This window comes from Lethenteron reissneri, chromosome 55, assembly GCF_015708825.2.
Source record: "Lethenteron reissneri isolate LAM-NWPU_2019-01 chromosome 55, ASM1570882v1, whole genome shotgun sequence".
In the NCBI taxonomy this organism is placed as follows: Eukaryota; Metazoa; Chordata; class Hyperoartia; order Petromyzontiformes; family Petromyzontidae; genus Lethenteron; species Lethenteron reissneri.
Genome location: NC_083833.1, coordinates 1,809,469 through 1,834,632, shown reverse-complemented (window position 1 = coordinate 1,834,632; position 25,164 = coordinate 1,809,469). Strand labels below are relative to the sequence as shown.

The 25,164-nt window shown below is 51.5% G+C and overlaps 1 protein-coding gene across 1 annotated transcript in view; it reads left to right on the top strand.

Annotated features, from left to right (window-relative positions):
- The window catches only part of LOC133356752 (collagen alpha-5(IV) chain-like), a 130,337-nt gene that overhangs the window by 33,236 nt on the left and 71,937 nt on the right, over positions 1 to 25,164 (top strand). Inside the window, exons 21-50 of the mRNA XM_061574409.1 lie at positions 1,639 to 1,656; positions 2,714 to 2,758; positions 4,178 to 4,252; positions 4,613 to 4,693; positions 4,934 to 4,969; positions 5,738 to 5,782; positions 6,365 to 6,430; positions 7,183 to 7,278; positions 8,292 to 8,318; positions 9,305 to 9,358; positions 9,644 to 9,715; positions 9,888 to 9,947; positions 10,841 to 10,876; positions 11,679 to 11,723; positions 13,145 to 13,180; positions 13,345 to 13,389; positions 14,076 to 14,111; positions 14,841 to 14,876; positions 15,259 to 15,291; positions 16,195 to 16,266; positions 17,698 to 17,757; positions 18,099 to 18,134; positions 18,267 to 18,347; positions 19,253 to 19,288; positions 21,055 to 21,099; positions 21,362 to 21,433; positions 22,899 to 22,943; positions 23,403 to 23,438; positions 23,599 to 23,640; positions 23,772 to 23,852. Coding sequence (XP_061430393.1) covers positions 1,639 to 1,656; positions 2,714 to 2,758; positions 4,178 to 4,252; positions 4,613 to 4,693; positions 4,934 to 4,969; positions 5,738 to 5,782; positions 6,365 to 6,430; positions 7,183 to 7,278; positions 8,292 to 8,318; positions 9,305 to 9,358; positions 9,644 to 9,715; positions 9,888 to 9,947; positions 10,841 to 10,876; positions 11,679 to 11,723; positions 13,145 to 13,180; positions 13,345 to 13,389; positions 14,076 to 14,111; positions 14,841 to 14,876; positions 15,259 to 15,291; positions 16,195 to 16,266; positions 17,698 to 17,757; positions 18,099 to 18,134; positions 18,267 to 18,347; positions 19,253 to 19,288; positions 21,055 to 21,099; positions 21,362 to 21,433; positions 22,899 to 22,943; positions 23,403 to 23,438; positions 23,599 to 23,640; positions 23,772 to 23,852 — 1,548 coding nt within the window. The remainder of the gene's footprint in view (positions 1 to 1,638; positions 1,657 to 2,713; positions 2,759 to 4,177; positions 4,253 to 4,612; positions 4,694 to 4,933; positions 4,970 to 5,737; positions 5,783 to 6,364; positions 6,431 to 7,182; positions 7,279 to 8,291; positions 8,319 to 9,304; positions 9,359 to 9,643; positions 9,716 to 9,887; positions 9,948 to 10,840; positions 10,877 to 11,678; positions 11,724 to 13,144; positions 13,181 to 13,344; positions 13,390 to 14,075; positions 14,112 to 14,840; positions 14,877 to 15,258; positions 15,292 to 16,194; positions 16,267 to 17,697; positions 17,758 to 18,098; positions 18,135 to 18,266; positions 18,348 to 19,252; positions 19,289 to 21,054; positions 21,100 to 21,361; positions 21,434 to 22,898; positions 22,944 to 23,402; positions 23,439 to 23,598; positions 23,641 to 23,771; positions 23,853 to 25,164) is intronic.

Genomic DNA, 25,164 nt, shown 5'->3' with positions numbered 1-25,164 from the left:
TTACCATATGAATAAAAAGTGTGCTGCACTTGCCCCTTCCCCCCTCTCCAACCATTATATAAACGGAGTGGTAGCTCCTGAAATCTCATATTTACTTGATACAGCTGTCGTGGCTGTGACGGTTCCACCTGAAGACGGAGGCTTGTGTTGCCTCCGAAACGTCGTGATTTTTATTTTATTTTACTTTTATTAGTTTTAATGTTTTACCTACGTGACTTTACCGAAAAAAACCTAAGAATATGTTCAGTGAGCGCCTGTGAAGCCACACGAGAAGGGGGTGGTGTCGCCAGTGACAGTGACACTGCAGCCCGGCTGCCTTTTGTCTCCCCCATTGCCGATGTTGGGCTCGTCGCCCAGGGTGCGCGTTTTGGGCCGAGTTGACCTAGGGGACGCGTACACAGACTCATCGATCGCATTGCGGCTGACGTGAAATATAAGCGAGCCGCGGACTCGCTTTTAGGGGTACCCGCATTTTATTTGGAGTCTTCTTGCCAATTGCATCTGGTAATCCATAAATGTTTGGTTTAACAAGCTGGACTCTGCTGATGAGATCCACAAGTTAATTAAAATGGGTCAAGAATTTGTTTTCTTAAGCAAATGCTGCTTGACAGTATGTCTGGCATAGCCAATAGGCTGATGGACTAAAACTAGGTTTTATTTATATGTGAAGACACAGAACAGAGGTACTACTTGTCCTACTATGTATGTATGTTGAACTTCTTTCGCACCATACGTAGCCAACCAGGTGCCTGGAAAGAACAACAAACCATACACAAAAGCAGTTTTGAAGAAAGGACTTTGGCAATATAGATGATTTAAAATTGCATAGCTCCACTGGCTTCCTAATATCGGAAGGAAGATCATTCCAGACGGCCACTGAAGCACATCTGAAAGCGCGCGATGCGGTGACCCTCTTTATCCGATGACTATCCAAAAGCTGCTGCTGCGAAGGATGACCGGAGTTCGAGGTCATCCTCAGCAGGATATTGTGGTTCATCTGTGGCAAGCACTTTGTGTGTCATGAGTGCGATTCAGACAACCTGCTGCATCTGGTATCGTGAATTATCGGGAATTATACCCCTTGGTTGGTAGCTGGGCTTTATTGCAATTCACTAACCAATAAGGCAACTTTTTAAACACACGCGCATGCACGCATACGCACGTGCGCACACGCCAGCATGCGCACACACAGGCGCACACACAGGTGCACACACAGGCACACACACAGGCACACACACAGGCACACACACAGGTGCACACACAGGCACACACACAGGCACACACACAGGTGCACACACAGGCACACACACAGGCGTACACACAGGCGCACCACACATGCACACTATGCGTGCACCTGTGTAAATCACCACAGGTGCATGCACAGGCACACACACAGGCACACACACAGGCGCACACACAGGCACACTATGCGTGCACCTGTGTAAATTACCACAGGCGCACACACACAGGCGCACACACAGGCGCACACACAGGCACACTATGCGTGCACCTGTGTAAATCACCACAGGTGCACGCACACGCGCTTGTCTGCTCGCACACACGAACGCTCCTTCAACTCGTACAAATGTCTATATCCTGAGCCATTCATACATCTCAATTCCCCTTTTTCCTTTGCAGGGAGAGGAGGGAGATCCTGTAAGTACCGAAACAGTGACGCAGCAGTTAAGCCACAGCTAACGTTAAGGCGAAACGTACATTCAACAGGAAATGCTCGATAACCGCGTTCCTTAAATTGTCCTACTTACAAACTTTATTCTGTTGTGCAGTGTTCATGTGCAATGAAATGGCTTACTTATGCATCGATTAAAATCGATTTTGAGGTCAGCAACGCTTGCAAACGTTACCTTTGGAACTCCCTGCCCGTGTTTCAAGTTTAGGCCCAAGACCTCCCTTGTTACCTGTGCCTGTGATATGTCTATGTGTGTATGTCTATGTGTGTATGTCTATGTGTGTATGTCTATGTGTGTATGTCTATGTGTGTATGTCTATGTGTGTATGTGTGTATGTCTATGTGTTTATGTCTATGTGTGTATGTCTATGTGTGTATGTCTATGCTGTGTATGTGTGTATGCTATGTGTGTATGTCTATGTGTGTATGTCTATGTGTGTATGTCTATGTGTGTATGTGTGTATGTTTATGTGTGTATGTCTATGTGTGTATGTCTATGTGTGTATGTCTATGTGTGTATGTGTGTATGTTTATGTGTGTATGTCTATGTGTGTATGTCTATGTGTGTATGTGTGTATGTCTATGTGTGTATGTGTGTATGTCTATGTGTGTATGTGTGTATGTCTATGTGTGTATGTGTGCATGTCTATGTGTGTATGTGTGTATGTCTATGTGTGTATGTGTGTATGTCTATGTGTGTTTGTGTGTATGTAAGTTGAACTTCTGCTGCACCGTACGTAGCCAACCGTGCTTATCGGAGGTGCGGGGCCAAGGACAACAAACTAAACACAAAAATAAAGTTAAAAAGAAATGAGTTTTCAATCTTGATTGATTGACCATCTCTCTCTCTCTTTCTCAAAATAAACAACGTCCACAGTTTCGGCACAGCTGAGAGATGATGCGATTGCGAATCCACATCGTGTTGCATTGCATTATATCGTATCGTATCATCTGTCACGGTACCACGTGGTCGGATAGCGACGACTCGCGCAGATATTAAACCCCTTCCTCTCTCTGCCACAGGGTCCGCCAGGATACCCGGGAGACAAGGGAGAGCAGGGGCCGCAGGTCGGTCTCCCCTGTGTGACTCAAGGGACTTGGTTGTTATCTCCCCAGGACAGTAATAGGCATTGCAGTGATTGTAGACGATCACGGCTCGATGGATGAGAAATGTTCCTTCAGGAGAGCCGTGGGGAGAGCCGCCACTCTCTCCTTCGCGACGTGGAGGCATCTTCAGGCTGCTACTGCCTGCCACGACAGTAGCTCTCAAGAGCACGGCTCAGTGACGCTCGTTGTCTTCACAGGGCAGTAATTTCACGGGGCTTTGTCACTTGCGGGATAATACATCGCTCGACTTGATGCTTTCGTGTGGAGTTCTCCCCTGGTGTTGTGGGATACCCTTCTTCTCCCCCCCCCCCCCTTCATGATGTGTCTCTTATTTGTACCTCAGAGGTGGCAACTATGCTTGTCACGTGTCAGCTCAGACAGGTGAAGGCCACGGATAGGATTAGCACTCTTTGACGGCGATCGCCATGTGCTTCGCCGACTTAACCCAAACGGAGCGGGATACGCTGGCCGTCTGTGTCCAGGCAAAGAATTACATGCGGTGCATTTGCTGGAATCTTTTTTTTTTTAAGCCGAAGCTACAAGAAGATTTCGGGATTAAACGTCCATATGTTTGTCAGTTGTGTCACAATAAATAACAGTTGCAAATGTATCATGCGCATTCCATTCCAGGATTCCAATGCGCAATGCATGAAAAGCAGTGAAACAAAAACAGAACTAGGGGGCGAGCGACCAAACGAGAGAGTGAAGGCCACTTACAAGAGATGGGGTTTCGAAACAGACTTAAATCTATCTACTGACTCCGATTTCCTGATTTCAAGTGGCAAGGCGTTCCATAGCGTGGGTGCCATGCTAACAAAAGCCCAATCGCCAAAAGAGCGCAACCTAGACCTGGGGAGTGCTGGACAATTAGAGGTCAGAAGATTTTAAGGACCTTGATGGAATATATGCATGTATTAGTTCCTGCAAGTAATGTGGGGTGAGCCCTTTTAAAGCCTTATAGGTTAATAGCAGCATAAGAGGACTGGTGTAATGTTGCTCACGTAACGGTGTACGCGGTGTAAGCACTCTAGCAGATGCATTCTGAACAAGCTGGAGTCTACCCAGGACTTTGCTCGGAATCCCAACCAGTGAGGCGTTGCGGTAGTGGAGTCGAGATTACACAATGGACCAGTCTCTCCAAGTCAGCAGGTGACAGGAAGCGATGCATTCTGCCAATATTTCTTCGGTGGAAAAAGGAAATTGTAACCACCTTGGATATATGTGCCTCAAAGGTGACGAAAATATCTTGGAGTTCTCCTCTCATCTGGGATTCATCATCTTCTTCTTCTTCTGTCCATGATATGCTGCTGGTGTTGTTGAGCCTCAGAAGGTGGCCACCCTGTCTGTCCCCTGTGTGACGCTCGCCTCGTGCCTTGCCAGGGCCCGCCCGGCAACCCCGGGGCCTCTGTGGATGGGAGGTTTGTGGTCGTCGAGAAAGGAGCAAGAGGCGACAAGGTGAGTCCACGCTGCGGGCGCATTAACCAGTGGATCGTGCACGTTAAAGATCCCGTGACGCTACTCGCAAAAAAAAATAGGCCCGCTTTAGTATTGTCATTTTCCCTAATTTAAGACATTTCCCTAATTAAAAAAAAACTTGTCGTACAAATTTCCCAATTGGGAAAAACATCGCAATCGTTGCCGCCGCTACAGACAATGTCCTAAAAAACGTAGCGCGTTCACCACACAAAGCCTATGAGAATCACGCAAATACCGAATGTGTGAATGATTTGACGGTGATTATCACGTGACGATGATGTTCGTGGTGGTGGTGGTGGTGGCGATGATGTCGCTGCTGGTACCCGCTTGTGATTTCAGGGCTTCTCTGGGCGGGACGGCATCCCAGGCTCACCGGGGCAGCCCGGACAGCCTGGCCAGCCCGGTCCCCGTGGCCCTCCCGTAAGTGCAGCCTCACTCGCCCTAGCCACCGCTGTCCATGCTGACGAGCCGGTGCTGGGGAGGCGCTGCAGGGCGCGATGCCGCCCAACACAATCGATGTCGCAGGCTAAACAGGAGTTTGAGCCGGCTTCCGTGCTATAATTGGGTGGGAGAGTTCCGAATTTCGGTGCTCGCTCACAGCGCCCGACCCCACAGTTGAAGAGGCTCAACGGATAATCTTTGTCTTCGTCCTTTTTTTAGGGCCTTGAAGGCTTAACGGGACCCCCAGGACAGCCTGTAAGTAAATCAGCATTCACTTCACGACACAGAACACCTATAGCATGTGGATATCTATTTATAGCCGACCGTGCTAATTGCACCTCCGATTAGCACAGTTGGCTACGTATGGCGCGAAAGAAGTTCAACATACAAATTAATAATAATGGAATGAAATAAAAATTAATAAAAATAAAAGAACAAAAATCACGACGTTTCGGAGGCAACACAAGCTTCCGTCTTCAGGTGGAACCGTCACAGCACGATAGCTGTATCAAGTGAGAGAAATTCCAAGAACACAGTATTTGTATATATACTGGTTGAGGGTGGGAGGAGCCAAGGTAGGCCCTGAATATTATTGTTGTGAGGTTCGGTGCGGCTGAAGCACGCTGTTAGGAATGAGCCTTTGTTCTTGTAATTTTTCTCACTTGATACAGCAATCGTGCTGTGACGGTTCCACCTGAAGACGGAAGCTTGTGTTGCCTCCGAAATGTCGTGATTTTTATTTTATTTTTATGTTACTTTCTTAATTTAAATTTTTTTACCCACGTGACTTTACCGAAAAAACTAAGAGTATGAATCCTTGCAGTCACGAAAGCTTCAAATCTAGAAACAATAATGGGCTTGTGTGCAGGTTCCGTTTGGATTGTTACATCACGGAGATTGTGAGAGATGGTGGCAGCACCTTTGTGGCAGTTGGCCTTCATCCAGCAGTAGGTTGAGCATGGCTGATGCTGATGAAGTCTGCGATTCTCTGCATTGGAAACGTGTCTCTGCGTGTTCCCGCAGGGGTTCCCCGGGAGAGACGGTGGCCCTGGGATGAGAGGCGACAGGGTACGTCGCCTGCACCTCGCCACAGAACCGCCGCAGTCGGCGATTAGCAGAGCGCACGCAGAGTTGGGCCCTGCAAGCGGCCGGCAGGCGTGGCGCTAGGGGCGGCGTGGTGGTCGCACGCCTGAGATAATCCGGTCACGTGGAGCTGGGGTGGGTGGGTCACATAGAGATGGAGAACGCCGCAGGGAGCGGGGCGCCCACCGGTTGGGAAATGAGGTGGTGCCGGCAAGAGGCAGGAGAGCAAGTAGGTTGCCGGGAGGCTTTCGGGTGTGGTGTGAGTTTTCTCTCCACCATGAGTGTGAGGGTTTTTTTCTTTCTTGGGTTTGTTAAAAGTCAGATTTAGCGGTAGCCACGTGGACGAAACTGTAAACATCCAGCGACCAGCTTGCCGCATATGAAGATCAATAAGCATGACATCGTTACCTTTGAAGCTGAGACACAAAGGCAACTGCCGTCGTGCAATGGTGAGCCCCCTGGACTTGCAATCGAGAGGTTAAGGGGATCGATTCCCCCTCCTGGTACGGTGTTGTATTAGCAGGCTGTGTTTGCTAAACGCGGGGTATTTTTTGTTTTTGTTTTCAGGGGGAGCCCGGTTACATCACGGATGGTCTCGGCTTGCCTGGGCAGTCCGGGGAGCGTGGGAGATCGGTAAGAGACATGACTGCCTGTGAACAAATTACCCAGAATACACCCAACCTCATCAGACCTCCGTAACTAAGCCGGGTTGAGCCCTGGATAATGCTCAGATGGGCGATCACCGCACATACAACACGTGTTGTAGGCTGCTGCCGATGTTCGCACACTGCACCGGTTGCTCATTTGAGGCTGAGTCGGCCTAGGAGACGCCCGGGACCGGGTTCAGATAATCGTCACGGGTGTGTTGATGGCCGTGAGTATAACTCGAACTCGAGTCGCTGGGTCTCTGCGCTGCGTCCAACCGTCGCCAAGCACCGGTTTGGTGCCATCCCAGAATTGTCGCCTGTGGTTTTCGGTGGATTCAGTGGAATTTTTTGTTCACCTGTTTTCCCATTGCTGTGTAAATACCTGGTGAAAAAAAACCGTAGAAATAACATTTACGATCTATAAATTGACTACATTTGTTCTTACAGACATAATGAGGTTTTGTTGAGGGAACGGATGCACCAAAGTAACCCAGCCCCATTTTTAGGGTACAGATTCGCGTTTACAGGGCACGTATATCCCTCAGCCACTCCGATGCCCCTGCTGCAGTCTTAGCCAAAGGAGATCCCAGTGGCAGCTGTCCCTGCGTGGTGGTACAGGCTGTACGCAGCACCGGCCTGCAAGTGGACCCCCGTATTTTGAGGACGCACTTCAGGAGGACATTGTTCTCCAGTCTACCATTGCGATGCCGAGATTCTTTCTAATCTTCCGTTTCTCAGGGTCTACAAGGGGCCATGGGGCCCAAGGGTTTTGCGGGCGACATGGGTCCTCGCGGACGCCCAGGGTTGCCCGGACTTCCCGGCATTGCCATCAAGGTGAGGCCGACAACCCCTCCTTCCACTTTCCAGGTCCTCTTGCCACTTTTCCCCCCGTCCCTCCTTCCACCGCATGCCTCCTCCCATTTCTCCTTGAGCTCTGCACTTCCTGTGGAGGATTATGGGTGATAAAATCCACATGGTAGGAAACGTTCTGTATTTTACTTTCTGCGGGTCAATCTGTCAGTCACAGGACTCACTCGAGAAATTCCCACTGGACAGAGTTTATTGAGGCTTCATTCCGACCATAAGGAAGAAGACCCCAATGGCATTTAGACATTATGAGCTATGTACAACCTCTCACCTTTCACCTGGATAAAAAACACACAACTGAAGTTGTTCATGATGCTAATATTATGGGGATTTAAAATATTAAACATTTTTCCTCCCCTTTCCTATTTTTGTTTTGAGTGGACGCTTGGAAATAGTTTTGTAAAATTAGCAAAAATGCGGGAAGTGTGAGGGTCAAATTGAGTCCTTGGAAGGGGGGGAGATTTAAATCTTGAACATTCTTCGGATATACTTGAAATCTGGCAACTGCGTGATGATGCTGGTTGGGACTACCAGCGAAACTTGAAATGTTGCGAGATTGCTGTCCAGCACAAGGGTGGTGCTGAAACCGCAGCAGCAATAAACTGGCACGTGTGTTCATCACGTGACACATTTATGAACTCGTTGTGTCGGGTGGAGGAGGGTATACGACGCAACATTTTACGTACGCAATCTGACACGGCATCCAATTGTGAATCAGAATATTGGTCGCGAAGGCCTTGCTCGACGTTATATTTCTTTCGTGGACATTTTCTAAAATATAAATAAGCGGAAAAAAGTCCGTCTCTTTAACGTTCAATTCCACTTCCTGGCTCGGCAGGTGAAACAGTGGAGGCAAAATTCTCAAATCACCTCCTCCTCATCCTCCTCCACTGTCGCCTCTGCCTTGTGATGTTGTTTACACACTGATCCGTCTCTCTCTCTCTCCTGTGTTAATTTGTCTCTGCGTGCGGCGACTGCAGGGAGACAAGGGAGACCGTGGACTTCGAGTGAGTGAACTCGTTGTTAATTGATTTATCTTTTTCTCTTTTCCTAAATCACGAGGCCTAAAGGCCCAAAATGCCAAACGGCCAGCAACAGACAGCACGATTGTAGGTGTAATGGATGAGAGAGTCACGTTTTTGTTGAACTGAACAAGGTTATTGTATTGTCAGAGTCATATTATCATAATTATAAGAAAGAGGTAATGGGAGGGAATTCCGAAGTGGAGCAGTGCGAGGGAAGAAGCAGCAAGAGCTGTGAGGTGACCTGCGGTGTGGTGAGTGGGTGAATAGGTGAGAAGGTGAGTGTTGTTGTCATCTGCAGTGTGGTGAGTGGGAGAGGGGGTGGGTGAGTGGGTGGGTGTGTGTTGTAATCTGCAGTGTGGTGAGTGCGTGGGTGAGTGTTGTTGTGATCTGCAGTGTGGTGAGTGGGTGGGTGAGTGATCTGCAGTGTGGTGAGTGGGTGGGTGAGTGTTATTATGATTTGCAGTGTGGTGAGAGTGGTGAGTGGAAGGGTGATTATTGTTGTGATCTGCAGTGTGGTGAGTGGGTGGGTGGGTGAGTGTTGTTGTGATCTGCAGTGTGGTGAGTGGGAGGGTGAGTGTTTTTGTGATCTGCAGTGTGGTGAGTGGGTGGGTGAGTGTTGTTTTTACCTGCGATGGATGTCGTTGTTGAACAGTATGGATGAGTATTTACACATACTGTACTGTATACATAATATTCTGCAGCACTTATAAAATGATTGACAAAGCAAACAAATTGTGACATTGACAAAGCAAACAAACTGTGATCAAATATTACGTCCATTGGTTGATTCACTTCAATATCAATTAATGAATGCGTGACAAAATACTTAATGATTACTTGGTCCAAATTGTTGAGATATTGAGATGTTAATGCGTCATCTTGTCTCCTGTACGGGTCAGAGTCAATAAATTCACGGAGTGACCAACGAGCCTCGATGCAGTTGTGACGTTGTGCGTCTTCTGTGTCAGGGAGTTTCAGGGTCCGGTGGAGGAGAGGCACAGAGAGGAGAACCTGGAGATACGGTGAGTGACCGGGAGGGTCAGTTAGTTATTGAATAAGTGAGTGGGTGAGTGAGAGAGTGAGTGAGTGGGAGGGTGAATTAGTAATTGAGTAAGTTGGTGGGAGAGTGAGTGGGAGGGTGAGTTTGTAATTTAGTAAATGGGTGGATGAGTGAGTGGGAGGGTAAGTTAGTAATTAAGTGAGTGAGTGGGTCGATGGATGGGCAAGTGATTGAGCAATGAGCGAGTGAGTGATTAGATGAGCGAGCGAGCGGGTGAGTTTGTTGACGAGGTGCGTTCTCATTGCAGGGATTGCAAGGCCCGATCGGCCCTCGGGGCCCAGCCGGGGATCCTGGGCCGCCAGGAACGAGGGGCGAGAGGGTGAGTGTCCGCCATCGAGGTCGATTTACAACCCTGAGCGAGCAGTTGAAATTCCATGTTAGCATGGCGGGGGAGCATTAATTCCACCGTACAACCTGTTCATCGCCAAGTAACGTTCACGAACACCGTTAGTTTTCTTCCCCGCTGACCATGTGCCTTTGCCCATATGCAGGGCGACTCGGTACGTGGCAAAGCCGGGCAATCGGGGAAGCCGGGGATTCCGGGAGACCAGGTAATCGTTGTTGATGCCACCTTCAGCTGAATCCCACTGTCGCATCCGCCTGGGAATCGCATTCGGTTTGTCCCAAAGTTCTGTATGCCGGGTTTGGTGGCTCACATGTGCGGTAAGGTGCTCTGTGTATTTCGAGTCTGCGTGTTCTCTCTCTCTGTCACCTCGTGGCCGCGTGTTTTTTTTTCCTCCGGGACCTCCGGTGCTTCCCTCCACATTTGGAATCGACGTCACGCGTTTAGAGTATTTGGCTGCTATACATTTCTACATTGCGATAAGCCACTTCGTTGGCCTCTAGTTTGTGGCCAGGTCGCTTCTGAAAAAAGAGCTAGAAAGCTCAGTGCGATTTAACTAGTAGAATAAAAAAATTGTTCAATCGTTTAGTTCAGTGGTTCTTAGCCTGGGGTGCACGCACTCCCAGGGGGTGCGGGATGCCCTTTCTGGGAGCGCGAGACGTGGCCAGATTTTTTTAGAAGGTCAATCATCGAAACACAAATTAAGCACGGGCACATGAGTACAACTACTTTGTTTCATCAAACCCCAATGTATTTATTAACATAAAACATTTTTTGAACGATTGAGAACCAAAAGGGTTGCAAGGCTGCAGTAAAGGTTAAGAACCACTTGTTTAGTTTAATAGTTTGTGTACGTGCGGACTTTCTTTCGCTGGTGCGCGAGCTTCCTCCCGCATTCAAAAACAATCACTGGTGAAAGTGGCGAACTTATTGCACTGCCGCCGCTCCTCCCGCGACGCGACTCCCCGTCGCACAACCAGTATAACATCGCGAGGGACGGACGGATTTAAAATAACGCCGAAGCAATGTCTGTGTGCACGTGCGCTGAACTCCTTTCGCGCCGTACGTAGCCAACCGACCGACGTGTGCTGCGTTTCGCAGGGGGAGAGGGGCCCCTCTGGGGAGACTGGCCTGCACGTAAGTACACCGCACGCATCGCCTGTGAACGGCACTCTCGGTCGGATGACTCGCCACCAGTGTCTGGTTATTTATCCTGGAGAAATCCAATGAGCTTATGAGACTCTTTTTCCACAATATAGGATTTTTTGAGTTAGATCGCGTAAATGTATAAATGCGTCGTTAAAACCCGCCACCACCCGACACAGCCAACTAGTAAGGGTTGTCACGCAAGCAGAACGTGCCAATTTTTCACAGATGTCCAGTAGGAGCACGGGGTCAGTAAGTTACAACATCAAACAATACAAAACAACGATAGGAGTGCAAAGTATAGGGACCTCGATTTTAGCTCTTCTTGCTTCGTGTTTTTCGCGGTTCGCGTGCAAAGTGTTCCCTCGTTAATCGCGAGCGACACGCTCCTGAGATGCTCGTGAACAGCAGATTTCGCGGATAATGATATTGGCCTTTGAAAATGAATTCCGTAAATAAAGGCATAATTAAGCTATTCAATACATGAAAACTATCATATTACAAAAAATTGAATTGGCTATAATAAAAAAAGAGTAAATAATAATAAACATTAATGTATTAAAGAATAGTTTACAAATTAACTTCCCTTAAATTATGCTGCTGCTAATTATCACTTTATCTCTCTGTCTTGATGCAGTCGTGCAGAGTTCTAGATGCAATTTGCGGGATAGCCAAAATCACAGATAGCAAGTTCGCGAAGAAGGAGGGAATACTGTACTTGTTAATGACACTTAACAGGTATGCAGTCGATATTCGTGTGTTGTGCAAATACTCTCTGTGCATTTGTGGACAGGGTGACAGAGGAGTTCCGGGAAAACCAGGAACCAAGGGAGAGGCGGTAAGGCATTGACAACACAATTGCAGTACTGCAGTAGTCGTAGTTATAATGATGATGATAAAACACAACAAGTGGGTGGGAGAGTGAGTGGGAGGGTGAGTTAGTAATTGAGTAAGTGGTTTGATGGTTCGATGGATGGGCAAGTGAGCGAGTGAATGAGTTGGTGAGTAAGTGAGTAAGCGAGCAGGAGAGTGAGTGGGAGGGTAGATCTTGGCAAAATAAAATTAGAAAGTAAAATATGGCTGCATTGACAGTGGTGCACAAATAACGAAAACGCAACGCGTTCGTCAATAACACTGTGGCCCGCAAGTAACAAAATGGCCTTACCCTGCGTAGCACAGAGGCCTCTCCTGACAGTGTCTTTTAAGCGACGTTTCTACAACCACTAGAATGCCGACGCAAGCCGTGCTGGACCATCGCAAGAATGGCCATGACAAGCTCACCGTTTGGCCCCAGTGCTTTCAAGAGCCGCATGGCTCCTGTGGGCTCTGCCCCTCCAATTCCGCACCTCCACACCCAACGTAAACGCTCTGAGGTCAATCGATGGCTTTTCCGTACTTAATCAAATACCGCTGCGAGACGCTGTTTGTAGCATTTGTCAAGCAGGAAAACTCTGCGCTGGCTTTGACCTCTTGGGTGTCGTCAGCAGAGCGTGCCCCGTTTGCCAGGCCACACCTTGTGACGTTACACGAGCCAGACCCTGGCAGTTGGACTGAAGAATATGGCTCCTTGAAGCAGCGCTACTCAGCCTGTGGGGCGTGCCCTACAGGATTGGTGGGTAGGGGGCAGTGGGAGGTAGCCGTGAAATCCTCACGGGGTGAGGCACAGGCTGCTGCGTGGCTACCGTGCAGGAGTAATGTTGCACGAGCGACGTTGCGGCGACAAAAACAAAACACGCCAATAACTCTCTCACTCTAGCGCATGGCAAGTATGTGTGCAAATCACACGTCCAAGTTTAAGTCTGTGTGCCACGCGATAGCTTCGGGAGTAGCACGACTAATGCTGCTCAGTCCGCCGGAGAGCGGTGTAGGATGCGGTTGTTTGCGATGTGGTGCATCGTGTGGTTCGCGTGGCCGCAGTCGCACCGTGGGTTGTCTTTAATTCTCCACTTGCAGAGGAGGAGGTGTGCGCAAAAAATAAACAAACGCCAATATGCAACAATAAAAATAAATTCCTCACCAACACCGCTTCGAGGTGTGGAGGGGTCTTTACTCTGTATCGTGGCCTGAGTAGCCTTCGTTGTGTTTTTGGGTGGGAGGGTGTTTGGTACCGGTGGTCTTGATCAAGGGAGGGCGGGGGGGGGGGAGCTGGGGGGCACTATCTCAGAAGGGATGAGAACCCCTCACTTGCCTTAAACGAACGCTGCGATGAAACAGGCCCTTCACTCATTCATCAATTCTCCCGCGTGCTTTGTGTTGCAGGGCGAGAGAGGATCGAGCGGCTACCCAGGCCCAAATGTAACGAGCTCACACGCGCGCACACACTGCTCACAGTTCCACGTCACGCGACCGTTGAATCGTGTTGTTGCGTTCCCCCGGTCCTTCCCGGCAGCGTCTCGTAGAGCCCCAGTCAACGCTGTGCACATAACGCGACGCTCCCCATACGTTTTGTCTTCACGCAGGGAAGCCCGGGTGCGTCCGGAACGCCAGGGCTTCAGGGCGTGCCGGTGAGTGGCGTCAGCGACCGTTCCGCACTGCTCCGACCTCCTTCTCGGTGCCATCCCCTGCCTACTCCGCACGGGACTACTCGCTCGTGCATTTTCTGCCACCAGCTTCAACCTTCTGCAGCTCCCTTACAAACGCACGCCCCCTCGCTCCCCCTCGCTACGAACGTGCCTTCCCACCCCCCTCCGCACCTCCGATTGGCACGGTTAGCTACGTGCGGTGCGAAGGAAGGTCAACGTACGTACGTACGTCACACTCGTCGGGGGGGGGAGGGCCCGTCAGGATTCAGCGGCTCGCTGTGCGGCCCGCACACACTTCACTCCCACAGCGCGCACCTGCCCACCGTACACACGCGTCATGTGGTGACGCTGCCCCGCTGCGTTGGCAATGGTGCACGAGCGCCAGTAGCAACAAAAACATAAGAGAAATAACTAAAACATATGTCAACACATTCGTCAATGACACCGTGGCCGTAATAAGGAAAGTATATCATAGGCGTTGGTCCTGGGGGCAGTGGCCCCTCTGTATCGTACTTGATTAGAGAGGCCAGACAGAGTGGACTATCAGAGTTGGAGTCTGCACTTTACACATTGGGGCCTGATGAGAATGAAAAATTCTGCAGACAAAAGACAGTCGCTTATACCACAGACGATATATTTCAATGACGTGCGCTTCTTGTCTCTTCCAGGGGACTGTTGGACCAATTGGCCCCAGAGGTCAAAGGGTAAGAACACATGCATCGCTATTTGTGCCACGTGATGCCTGTAAACAAGACAGCAACTGTGGCACTTCGTTGCTGTGTATTTGTACGTGCAGGCCCAGCCTTAACATTAACGGCACCCTGGGGAAGCCTATCAATGTATCGCCCCTTAAAAATAAGTCTCTGCTAAATTAGTCCTAACATTTGTTGTAATTTCTTGATCAATTGTGCGACCCATATGTGTGCTATTCGGTATGTCGGGAGTGGCGGTGCGGTGGTTAAAGCGTTGAACTTTGAACCCAGCCACCCGAGTTCTTTCTCGGCCAACATTGGTGACGAATAGCTAAACCGGTCCTGGGCCGCCCCTAGGAGGTCAACTCAGCCTCAAATGAGTACCTGGTGCAGTGTGTCAACATCAGCACTGGAGAAAAAAAGGCGGCCGGCCGTGGTGTTGTCCACCCACCCTCTCGTGTGCCGTTGCCGGCCTTCATAGCTGCTGCTCGCGAACAGCACTTGCCCCAACAGTCTGTTAAGGCTATCCGGGGGATATTTGTCATTTTGCCCACATACGTAAAATGTGTTAGAAGCGGTCCCATTCGCAGTTCTTGTACATTTCGGCGCCCCTTTCAGCTTTGCATCCTGGGCGGCTGCCTTGACTGCCCACCGCTAAAGCTGGACCCGTGTGTGTGGTGGAGTGGTGAATGCTGCGTTTTTAACATCGCACTGCTGGGATTCTGGTGTCGTGTCCCCTAGGGAGATGCTGGACCCCCCGGCGGGACTCTGCCTTCGGTAGGGAGACGCGACGCGCGGTCGCGCGTTAGAGCACACGCCTTGAGTCCATTGATCAACTTCGTCTGCTGTGATGGATCCATTGTTTGATGAAGGTCTCCCCAAGCCGTCAATACCATCTCCTCACAGTCCTGCGACCGCGAGCAGTCCGTCTTATCGGCTGCACGCGGGCCCGATTTCGTCGCTCCATCTCCGCGGTGGAACGCGCTCGCCCGGGGCGCGATCCGCTCTCGTCAAATAATTGCCAAGCTCGCAATGCACGATTCGACGTCGTGCGTACAATTCCGCGATATATATACCCTGGGAAAACTTACAGCATTCTATTTTTCTACCCCCCGACGCGAATGACTTTGATTTTTTGTCGTTGTCGATTGCGATGCAGAGTCCCGGGGAGCCAGGATACCGCGGCGAGGCGGTGAGTACCAACCATCAGCGTCACTCCGAAACTCGCGCTGCGTTCGAGCGTTCACGATGCGTGCACGTGCGTGCGGGGAAACCCTCACAACGCAACTGGTATTGCTCACACATCCCAATGCTGTAAGATTATCTGAAAATTACTCATTGGGGTTTATGCACAGCAACATCGCCGCCACCGCCCCCCACCCTCCTCTTGCGGAAATCTTGGCAGGACGCTTCTGAAAAAAATATAGTTTTGAGACTCGGGCAGAGGTTATTTGGGCCAGAAAAATGTATAATAATAATGATGATATGACGCACACACCTCGCTCTGGGAGCTTCTTCAGGAAGGGGGGTGGGGGGGGGGCTTACGAGTGAAACGTCGGACAAACAACTCCACACGGCACGACCCAAACGCGCGTCGGAGAGCTTCTAGCGTGAACGCCCACGCAGTCCGAGTGGAGGTCTTGCTGGGTGCGCAATCGGTGTCCTTGTTCAAGTGACGAACGCACGTGTCACAATCAGAATCTTTCAATTTAAAGCTTTCGTGACTGCAGGGATTCATCTTCTTGGTTCTTTCAGTAACGTCACGTTGAATGGAAATAAAATAATAATAAAATAATAAAATGAAACATAATAAAATTCTCACGACGTTTCGGCCACAACACAAGCAGCCGTCCTCAGGAGCGATGTCTTTCAGACAGCTCTGTCTTCACCTGAGGACGGCTGCTTGTGTTGTGGCCGAAACGTCGTGATAATTGTATTTTATTATGTTTTATTTTTTTATTATTTCCCTTCAACGTGACTTTACCGAAAGAACCAAAAAGATGAATCAGAATCTTTATTCGGACTGGAGGAGGAATCCGATGGGCTACAAAGCTCTTCTTCACACGTGTCAGATGTGCCGTTTGTCCACCCGCAGGGCGATGCTGGGTACCGTGGCCTGGCCGGGAAGAAGGGTGACAGAGGTAGCGCTGGCGAGAAGGGCATCAAGGTGAGAGTCGATCCAGCCCGCTAAACGCTCACCTGACGGGGACCTGCATCACGCCAAACTCTTGCTTCCCCAAGCTCCCTCTCCGTAAACCTCCGGGTGATTCGGGTTTCTCCCGTGAGAATCCAGCACACGTGAACAGGATTGTATCGCTCTGATCCTCAGGTCTCAACATGTGACCCTTCATCCAGTTGAAGATCATTTCCTTCCGCTTTTCCTTTCGGTTTCCCCCCCCCCCCTCCACATTTACCCTGATGGTGCTGTCGGCATCATGGAATGAGACGAGGTGTCCATTCGGATCTCACGAAGAAGCAGTGTAACCCTCTGCGTATTGGAGAAAGGCCCAGGGAGGTGGATATTGCAGAGCTACATCTGAGCAAGCCGTGTTCCCCACAGTAGAGGGCAGCACTCTTCCCACTGATCCTGCGACAGAGAGCAACGTTCGTCTGTGTGACAGCCAAACCAAGGGCTTTCGTTCCCACAACCGTCAATTGTGCAACTTGTGCAGTATCACATCTCTAATGTGATGGTTTTGTGCTCGGTCATTGGTGGCTGCATGTTTATTGAAAACTTCTTTCGCACCGCACGTAGCCAACGGTGCTGATCGGAGGTGCGAATGGGCTGACTCCCATCGTCTCGCTGCGCTTGAGAGCACGGTTTGATCGTGGGTGGCTGAAGCCTCGATTCAAACCCAGGATCTCAGCTGTGCCAGCCCGGCACCGTGACCCCTGAGTCGCCCGGCCACCGCATCCTCGCCGTAATTAGGATCACGGTCTTCCTCCAGCCTCCCCCCTCCCGCCCCCCTAATTCACTCTCCCCCCTTATAGAGGCCCCCTGACTCCATCGACCAGTGCCTCCCGATGAACTCACTTGTCGAGCGCAGCTCACGAGGGGATCGCTCCTTCTCATCTGCTGACCCCAGTTGCCTCAAATATCCTCTCCTTGTCTGCATCCCTGCCTCCAAACCTCTGTTTAAGTCAACGTTTAGACGCTGCTTAAATCCAAGCCGAATTATAGATAAAGCCGTAGACTCATCAGTCAAATCACTGCTTGAGAAATGCAAAGTCGGCAAAAATAAGAGCGATTGAATTGCGTCGCCACGCAAACCGCACTTGCCTTTTGCAATTTACGCGGTGCTCAGATCACGCTCGCGTTCCGTCATCGCGGATTCTTTCGTCGATCAAATCCAGGGCCCTCTCAGACTGCAAACCGACCCGGGCACCATTGTGTCCTCGTAATGCCCCCCTACCCCCCACCCCACTCTGCCCCCCACCCACCCCCTCCTCCCCACGTCCCCCCACTTCTCTCACCCCACTCCGCCCCCCACCCACCCCCTCCCACCCACGTCCCCCCACCCCACTCTGCCCCCTACCCACTCCCTCCCCCCCACGTCCCCCCACTCCCCCCCCACTCCGCCCCCACCGACCCCCTCAGGGATCCCCGGGGATGGGACCTCCTGGGCCTCCAGGACCACGAGGCGACTCTGGGCCAAAGGTGACCTTAGAACTCTACACTGGTGCTGCCCCACTCGTTTAACGCAATATGCGTTATGGTTGCTTTTAGAGTTGCATTGCGAATTTTGCTGTCGTTTATGAAAGTAACCCAAGAATCGCTTCAACTATGGAGTGTGATTTCAGAATATATAATTATGTCAAGAAATTATTTCCAATGTTTTGAACTCATGAGCATAGAAGAAAAGAGGTATTATGATTTTTGTGGCTACATATTTTTTGCAGATGTTTCAATTAATAAGACGAAAGTGATGATTTAACTTCCTGAACATGTTTTCCGAGTTAAAAGAACTTGGTTGGTTATTTGTTTGCATGTATCTACAGGGAGCCGTGGGGGCCGTCGGAAACCAGGGAGACAGGGTAAGGAGAAATAACGCAGATTAACAACTAAATTGCCCCTGCAATTTACTGCTGCTTGACAGTGACAGCATTGCGTTTCCCTTACAGAGGAGGCGTTACCGAGTCTTGAGTTGCCCTTGCTGTGCTTTCCAGGGAGACTCAGGGCGACGCGGGGACCGCGGGAACGACGGGCCACCAGGATTGGCGGGTCCACAAGGTCCCACCGGAGATAACGTAAGCAGCGCGCTTCGGCGCAAGTCACCGCACGCCCCCGGTCCGAACTCGACGTGGTGGCAACGGCACGGCCAGGAGCGGCCTAAGCGCCGTCGCCGTGGGCCCTGTGGTGCACGGGCTGAAACGGGGCCTTACCTACCCGCTGTCCAAATTCCACCCTTCTCCTTGGTGGCCCGGAACCTGGGTCACTGCATTGTATGCTTTCAGAATCGCTTCTGTGGCCGTCTGGAACGCTCTTCTGATATTAGGAAGCCATTGGAGCTATGGACTTTTAAATCAAAATTGAAAACATATGTCTTTAGAACAGTTTTTTGCGTTTAAGTTTGTTGTTCTATCCCCGCACCTCCAATTAGCATGGTTGGCTACGTACGGTGCGAAAGAAGTTCATACATACATGGTCCCCGGTTTCAGTTTGCACCGTCTGCACTCCCAGTAGCCAAGCCACTGGCCACACAAATCCATGGAGCCCCCTGCTGCACTGCCGCAGGCGTGCGTAGCTATCCTAGGATAAGCGATGTGAACGGGCATGTAAGTATGTACGTTGAACTTCTTTTGCACCGTACGTAATCGGAGGTGCAGGGGGAAAACACCAAACACAAAAAGCAGTTCTAGAGAAATTCGTTTTTCAATCTATATTTAAAAGTGCATAGCTCCGGTGGCTTCCAAAAAGCGACCGTCTCGACCATCACGTAACGTTCGCGATCCAGCACAGTGGAGGTGAGGGTTGTGGGATATCCTAAACTCCGTAACCTACTGGGCTGCACGGCCGTATGTTGAACTTCTTTCGCACCGTACGTAGCCAACCACGCGAGCCGGAGGTTGGCAGGAGACGAGCGCACTGAACGGCAGTGGGCGTGATATACGGACGTGGTCGTGGTCACAATGCTGTTGTGTGCTCACGGCAGGGCATCCGAGGCAGCAGAGGAAGGATTGGACCCCTGGTGAGTCCCCCGCCTTCGAAACACCCCCTGGACAAGTCGAGTATGCCCCCTCTCGCTGCACACACGCGAGACGCCACGGTCCTGTCAACGGCGTTCATCATCACTGGCCATCATCTATCCACTGCTGGATGAAGGCCTGCCCTTCACTAGCTCGCAAACTAACGATCCATCTGGCTCCTCGACACGAGATAATTGCATTGCTCCATCTCCACGCTTATGTGCGCTCCCTCCTTGTGGCTGCCACTCAGCCATTTGTCTGTGCCACCGGCCATCGTCCATTTGAGTGACGTCGTTCTGCTTCACGCCACTCACCTCTCTTCGACGGTCAACATCTTGCGTCCAAACTTTCTCACGTTCGCAAACCCTTGCGTTCATGTTCCCGTCACTCAGTGTAATTACTCGCATTCAGCTCTTCGTGCTTCGTGGCATGCGTTAGGCGCTGGGAATTGTCTGCACATAAGGGTGGGGAGGGGGGGGGGCATGGGGGAACTTTGTAGACATTTGCCCTTTTGGTGAAGTTTAAATTTCATCCGTGGATTTTTTTCCATTTGCACGTCTTGGCCATTGGACTCGACGATACATTCCCCACGCGTCACCCCCCCCCCCCCCGTGGTCACGTGGCCACGGGCGGTGACGTAGTCTCGCCGTCGCGCGTTCAAAATCCAGCGGCCGCCCCGGTTATTACTGCGCGGTGTGTACTAACCACGACAACACCGATACGCCGACGGCCTCACAGCGGATGTTAAAGTTCCCATGCCGTCATTCGCGGGAGTGGGTCATCGTATGCCGGCATCAGGGTCCAAATTTTGACAAGCTCGAACAATCACACCGCAAATGACACAATTGTGATTATACACACGGCGGTAATCATGGCCCCTTCACTGGCAGCGGGCGAAGGATCCAGGGTCACTCTCGAAAAAGTGAGACTCACCCAGGCCTCCTGAGTCCTCAGCTGGTTCCACAAAAATCGACTTGGAACTTGCCAACTCGAACGCGCCTGGAGAAAGAGTCTGCACGCCCATTTAGGGTTCCGTAGACATTAATATGAAAAGCCGGCGACGCGGTCCGAAGTTGAAGTGTGTCGGCGCCCTCCATCAACATCAACATCAAAGAGGGTAAGAAACATTCCACTGCAGTCACGAGGTCAAGGTGCTCCCCGGGAAACCTCCCACGCACGCCGCAGCTGGGGCAAGGGCCTCCACTTGTTTATTGAGCGATTGCTTTTACACAGAGCACCAGATACACAATCAAAAATATAGATATAAGAATGAAATTAACACTCATGTATATCGATGTTACATATGAGTGGACGTCACGTGGCCACAGAGCCAAGTGACCTCCAGCACGTGCAGGGCATCCAGTCGGCCCGGCACGCCCTGACGGACCTCGCAGCCGGAGACGATGTGCGGCCGCGGTCTCCTGGCTCCCCGCACTCACCCAGCGGGGCTGTCGCGCAGTAGCTACGATGCCCTGTCGATGTTCGCAAGCGGGCACGCCGCCCTGCCCCGGTCACACCGGGGGCGATTCGAACAGAACCCCACCGGCGCCGCGAGGGAGCCCTAGAGAGCCACCCCTAGAGTGAACAGCGTGACGAGAGTAATGATGATCGCAACAGAACGTGGCGAATGAATGGCCTCCCTGCGTGGTGGCTGAGCGTGCTGGGTTTTCTCGCTGCCGTGCCAACGTGAGCCCGCACTCGTCGCGAGCGCTGACCGCGTTGACCGGAGTGTCTGAGCGTCGTTCCTCTGTGCTCCTCGTGTCACCAGGGGGAGCCAGGGACTCCGGGCGCTGCCGGCGAGCGAGGAGCATCGGTAAACGTTGCGCCACGATCGTTTTACGCACCACCCCCCTCCCACCCTGGTGTTATTTTAATCGGCAATTTTTTTTTGCGAGAAAAAAAAAAAACTTCGCCACCGACAAACGTCGTTGGCAACAGGCGTTGTTAGCAAACCGCCCGCCAGCACACCCACACGCCTGCCAGCACACACACCCGCACGTCAGCACACCAACACATCAGCACGCCTGCCGCGTGTTTTTAACGGCGGTCGGCTGCGATGCCTTTTTTTCTTGCAGGGTCCGTCGGGAATGGACGGGGACCGCGGTGACCCCGGCGACAGGGGAAACTCCGGCAGATCTGGGAAACAGGTGCCGCTTGGATCGTTTCACCAAATACACAAACCAAACGCCCCCCCCCTGCCGCCACCCCGACCCGCCTTACGTTACTGACATTGTAAGGATAATTAATCTGCAATTCTAGGGCGCTTAAATACCCCGGCAGCAAAGAGCGATTTGCATCACATCTCCTAGAAACCATAATCCGAATCATCCCTGAGCCCTGCTGCAGTGCAGCCAAGGGGACCCGCAGTGGCAGCTGTCCCTGCTCCCTGCATCGTTGACGTTTGGTTTATCGATGTTCACTGTGCTGGCTAAATGGGATCGTCTGTGCGACAAATTAAAATTAGCTTCAAACCGTGGGTGTGTCACGCACCGGCCTGCAAGTGGGGGCATTGGTCTGCCATCAGGGGGGGGGGGGGGGGCGATCGATGTTGCTCTGTGGATTTCCCCAATTAAGTGATCTTGAGGCCATTCATTAAATGTGATAATCTTAACAAACTGTGAACCATGGTACACTGGTTAAACAATGATGCGCCCATTGAAATTGATTCTTATGCTCAGAATTCACGCGTCGTATGTGCACAAATATGCATATTAATGTCATAAATTACACAGTGGCACACAAATGCATTTGTCGAACTGATTTAGAGTGTCCGCATTATTAGATGCCGTGAGGGTGACAGCTTGGGGAGTGGATTGATCATGGCTGATGATGACATTCACCTCTTAGGCTACAACCACAGTTAACCGTTTACCGTTACAAGACGTCTGCAAGTTGCAGGGTGGGTGTCCCGTTCATTGCTGAATCTCTGAACACGCTTGCCGCTCAGCGTTAATTTCATTCAGAGAGGCGTAGGCGCCGCTGTTTTTTTAAAAACATTGTACTCACCGCAGAGAAGTGTAGCGACACGACCACGCTCTACGATAGCTGGCGCCAAACTGTGCCACACGCCCTCCCGCATGGCCTTGTGGGAGCCTCAGTACCGATGCAGTTTTATTTTTTTCTGAATGGGAAAGGGTAAAAATGGGTCGGAGAAATTGACGAACGAAACCATTTTTGTAATGAGTCGTGACTCTGAACTGTGAACATTCACACAGAGCCATTCGGGGGGTAATCATTAGCCGGCCTGCGGTGGCGCACGCCTGTAATCCGTGATTTATGTATGCATGTTGAATTTCTTTCGAACCGTACGCATCCAACCATGCTAATCGGAGGTGCGGGGGAAGGACAACAAACTAAAGACAAAAAGCAGTTCTAAAGAAAAGGGTTTTCAATCTATAATTAAAAGTGCATAGCTAATATCGCGTTAGAGACGGCCGCAGAAGCGCATCTGAAAGCGCGCGATGCGGTGACCGCCTTTGTTCAACGACGACCCAAAATCCGCTGCTGCTGCTGTGAGGGTGACCAGAGTTTGCGTGGTCATGGTTTACGCTTCGTGGGTGCTCGCCCTGACGGTGCACGTGACCCGTGGGCGATCTTTGTGTTTGCATCCAGGGAACACCGGGCGTGCCTGGGCCGAGGGGTTCCAAGGGAGACACGGTAAGGGAGTGCGAAGCCGCCCACAATCCCGCCGGGCCAAGTGTTCTCACGTCCCAGGGATACACCGCCCTGGCACGGTGTCGCGGCATTTCATCTCACAACCTCACGGCTGCCCTTCGACACTTAAAACAAATTCGACAATTATTGCAAAACAGTTGCCAACTAAACACACGATTATTTTTTTATTATTATTATGAGGCTAAACTTTTTTGGTTTACTAGGTAAGTCCCACTGAATGCCATTTAAGTGTGGACGTGGAGGGTTTTTAATGGTGGAAATTTGGCCAGATCGATATGTGACCCTAACCCACCAATCAATCATGAATCGTAACATTCACTGCAAAGACACGCGTGTCACGTGACTATTAAAGGCGTTGCGTACAAATTGCCGTGCACTGTGTGTTTGTCTGCTCTGTGACATAACGTGACGTAATGAGGACATGATGCTGGGTTCTTTCAGGGCCCACCAGGATCCCCCGGTCGTCCCGCCCAATACGTGAGTGCAGCTGCACCGTACAAGCCACAGCCTGCACCTCACTCGGCAGCCACTGCTGCTGCAACAGAGCGTGGGTGGGCCCGTGAGCGCCGTTGTTAGTCGGCGTGCAATCGCGGTCACTCTCGACGATGTGCCCCCACTCCCCTCCCTTCACCTGCAGGTGCCCGATACGGACAGAGGGACTCTGCGCAGAGGAGTCAAGGCAAGGCCTCTACGCACAAGCACGAACTGCCGACATCGTGCGGGGGGGGGCCCCCGTTATGCACCGCCGCCGCTGCCGCTGTCGTTTTGTCGATGACCGTCGTCGCCCCTCTTTCCTTCTCGGCCACGTAGGGGGCAAAGGGGCGCGCCGGCACGAACGGAAAACCCGGGTCGACCGGGGAAGTCGGAGTCCCTGGTCTCATCGGAGTACGGGTGAGTGGTCGCCACCACGGCACCCGCCACCACGGCACCCGCCACCACGGCACGTCACCTCGGGGCCGTACCGCGTGCGCACGCATCCCTCCGTCTTGCCCGGCCTAACGGTCGCCGCGTGCGCCCGTGGGGGGTGCGGCGGGGGCCTCGTCGAGTCGTCTGGCCGGTGGCGTGGCGATTTTGCGAGCGCAGGCGGCGCAGCTGCAACCGGGGACCGTGGCTCCTGGGAGCGGCCCCGACGTTCCCGGGCCGCGAGGGAGAGGGCTGAACTTGGGCAAGGGGGGGGGGGCGGGGGGGTAGTTTAAGGCCCCACGTTTCATTCCTCGCACAGCGCTGGGCCCGTGGAGGCGGCGCTGGGCCGCTGCGTGCGGCGGTACACGCTCCTGGCCGGTGGCGTCGAGTGCGCGGGTGGTGCAAGTGTGGCACTTACACAATGTAGAGCGTATGTCCAGTTCGGTGGCTGCACGTTAGTTGTTTGAAAATAGAGAAAATCTGTGAATTCTGATGTCAACGGGAGCACACCAATGCACGTGGAGACTTCTTGCAGGTGGGTTTCATTTAATCTGGGACTCCAGCTCGAACCCTGAGCTCCTGTACACGAGAAGTAGGACTTTCTAATTAAGCCCATTTCTCACTGCCTCACTGCCTTAGCAACATCGCTGCTGTGAATCGTGATGTTGGTTTCTTGCCCAAAATCAGGGGTGAGAGGGCAGGAGGGATTGTGCCTGAGCGTTATCCTGATCAGCCAATAGCATCCTGGTGAGTATTTTATCAGGGGGCTTTCTTCTGACTCCTAACTGACACCACGTGCCACACAAGTGCACCGGGGGGTGCGTGACCTCGCACAGCTTGCCCAGCTGCACGTCCGTCTGCGGCGTACTCCACCCGTCGTGTTGTGGCGTGCCATTCTTCCGCCCGGCGATAAACGCGCCGGATCGTGCGTCTTAAGCGTCGATTGTTGATGTCTTTCGACGCGCTCATTTTTTGTTGAGGCTAATGAGAAACAAAAAGAGAGACCGTATACGTGAGATTGAAAAATAAAATGAACGGTACAAAGTGAGACCGCGAATACGGACAAAGAACAGACGATAGACTAAAGTGACGGCCCCGGATTGTGATAAACTCGTCGAGTGATTATGGAGGGGCATGTGAAGGGCAAGGCTGGGTCGTGAATGGTCACACGCATATTTATATATTTATACAAATATATTTCTATATAAATGCTACAACATATATATTGGCAGTCAAGGATTTATGATGATGGCGCACAAAAATCTAAAATTTCGTTCGATAACGGTTGACGCCTCCTCGC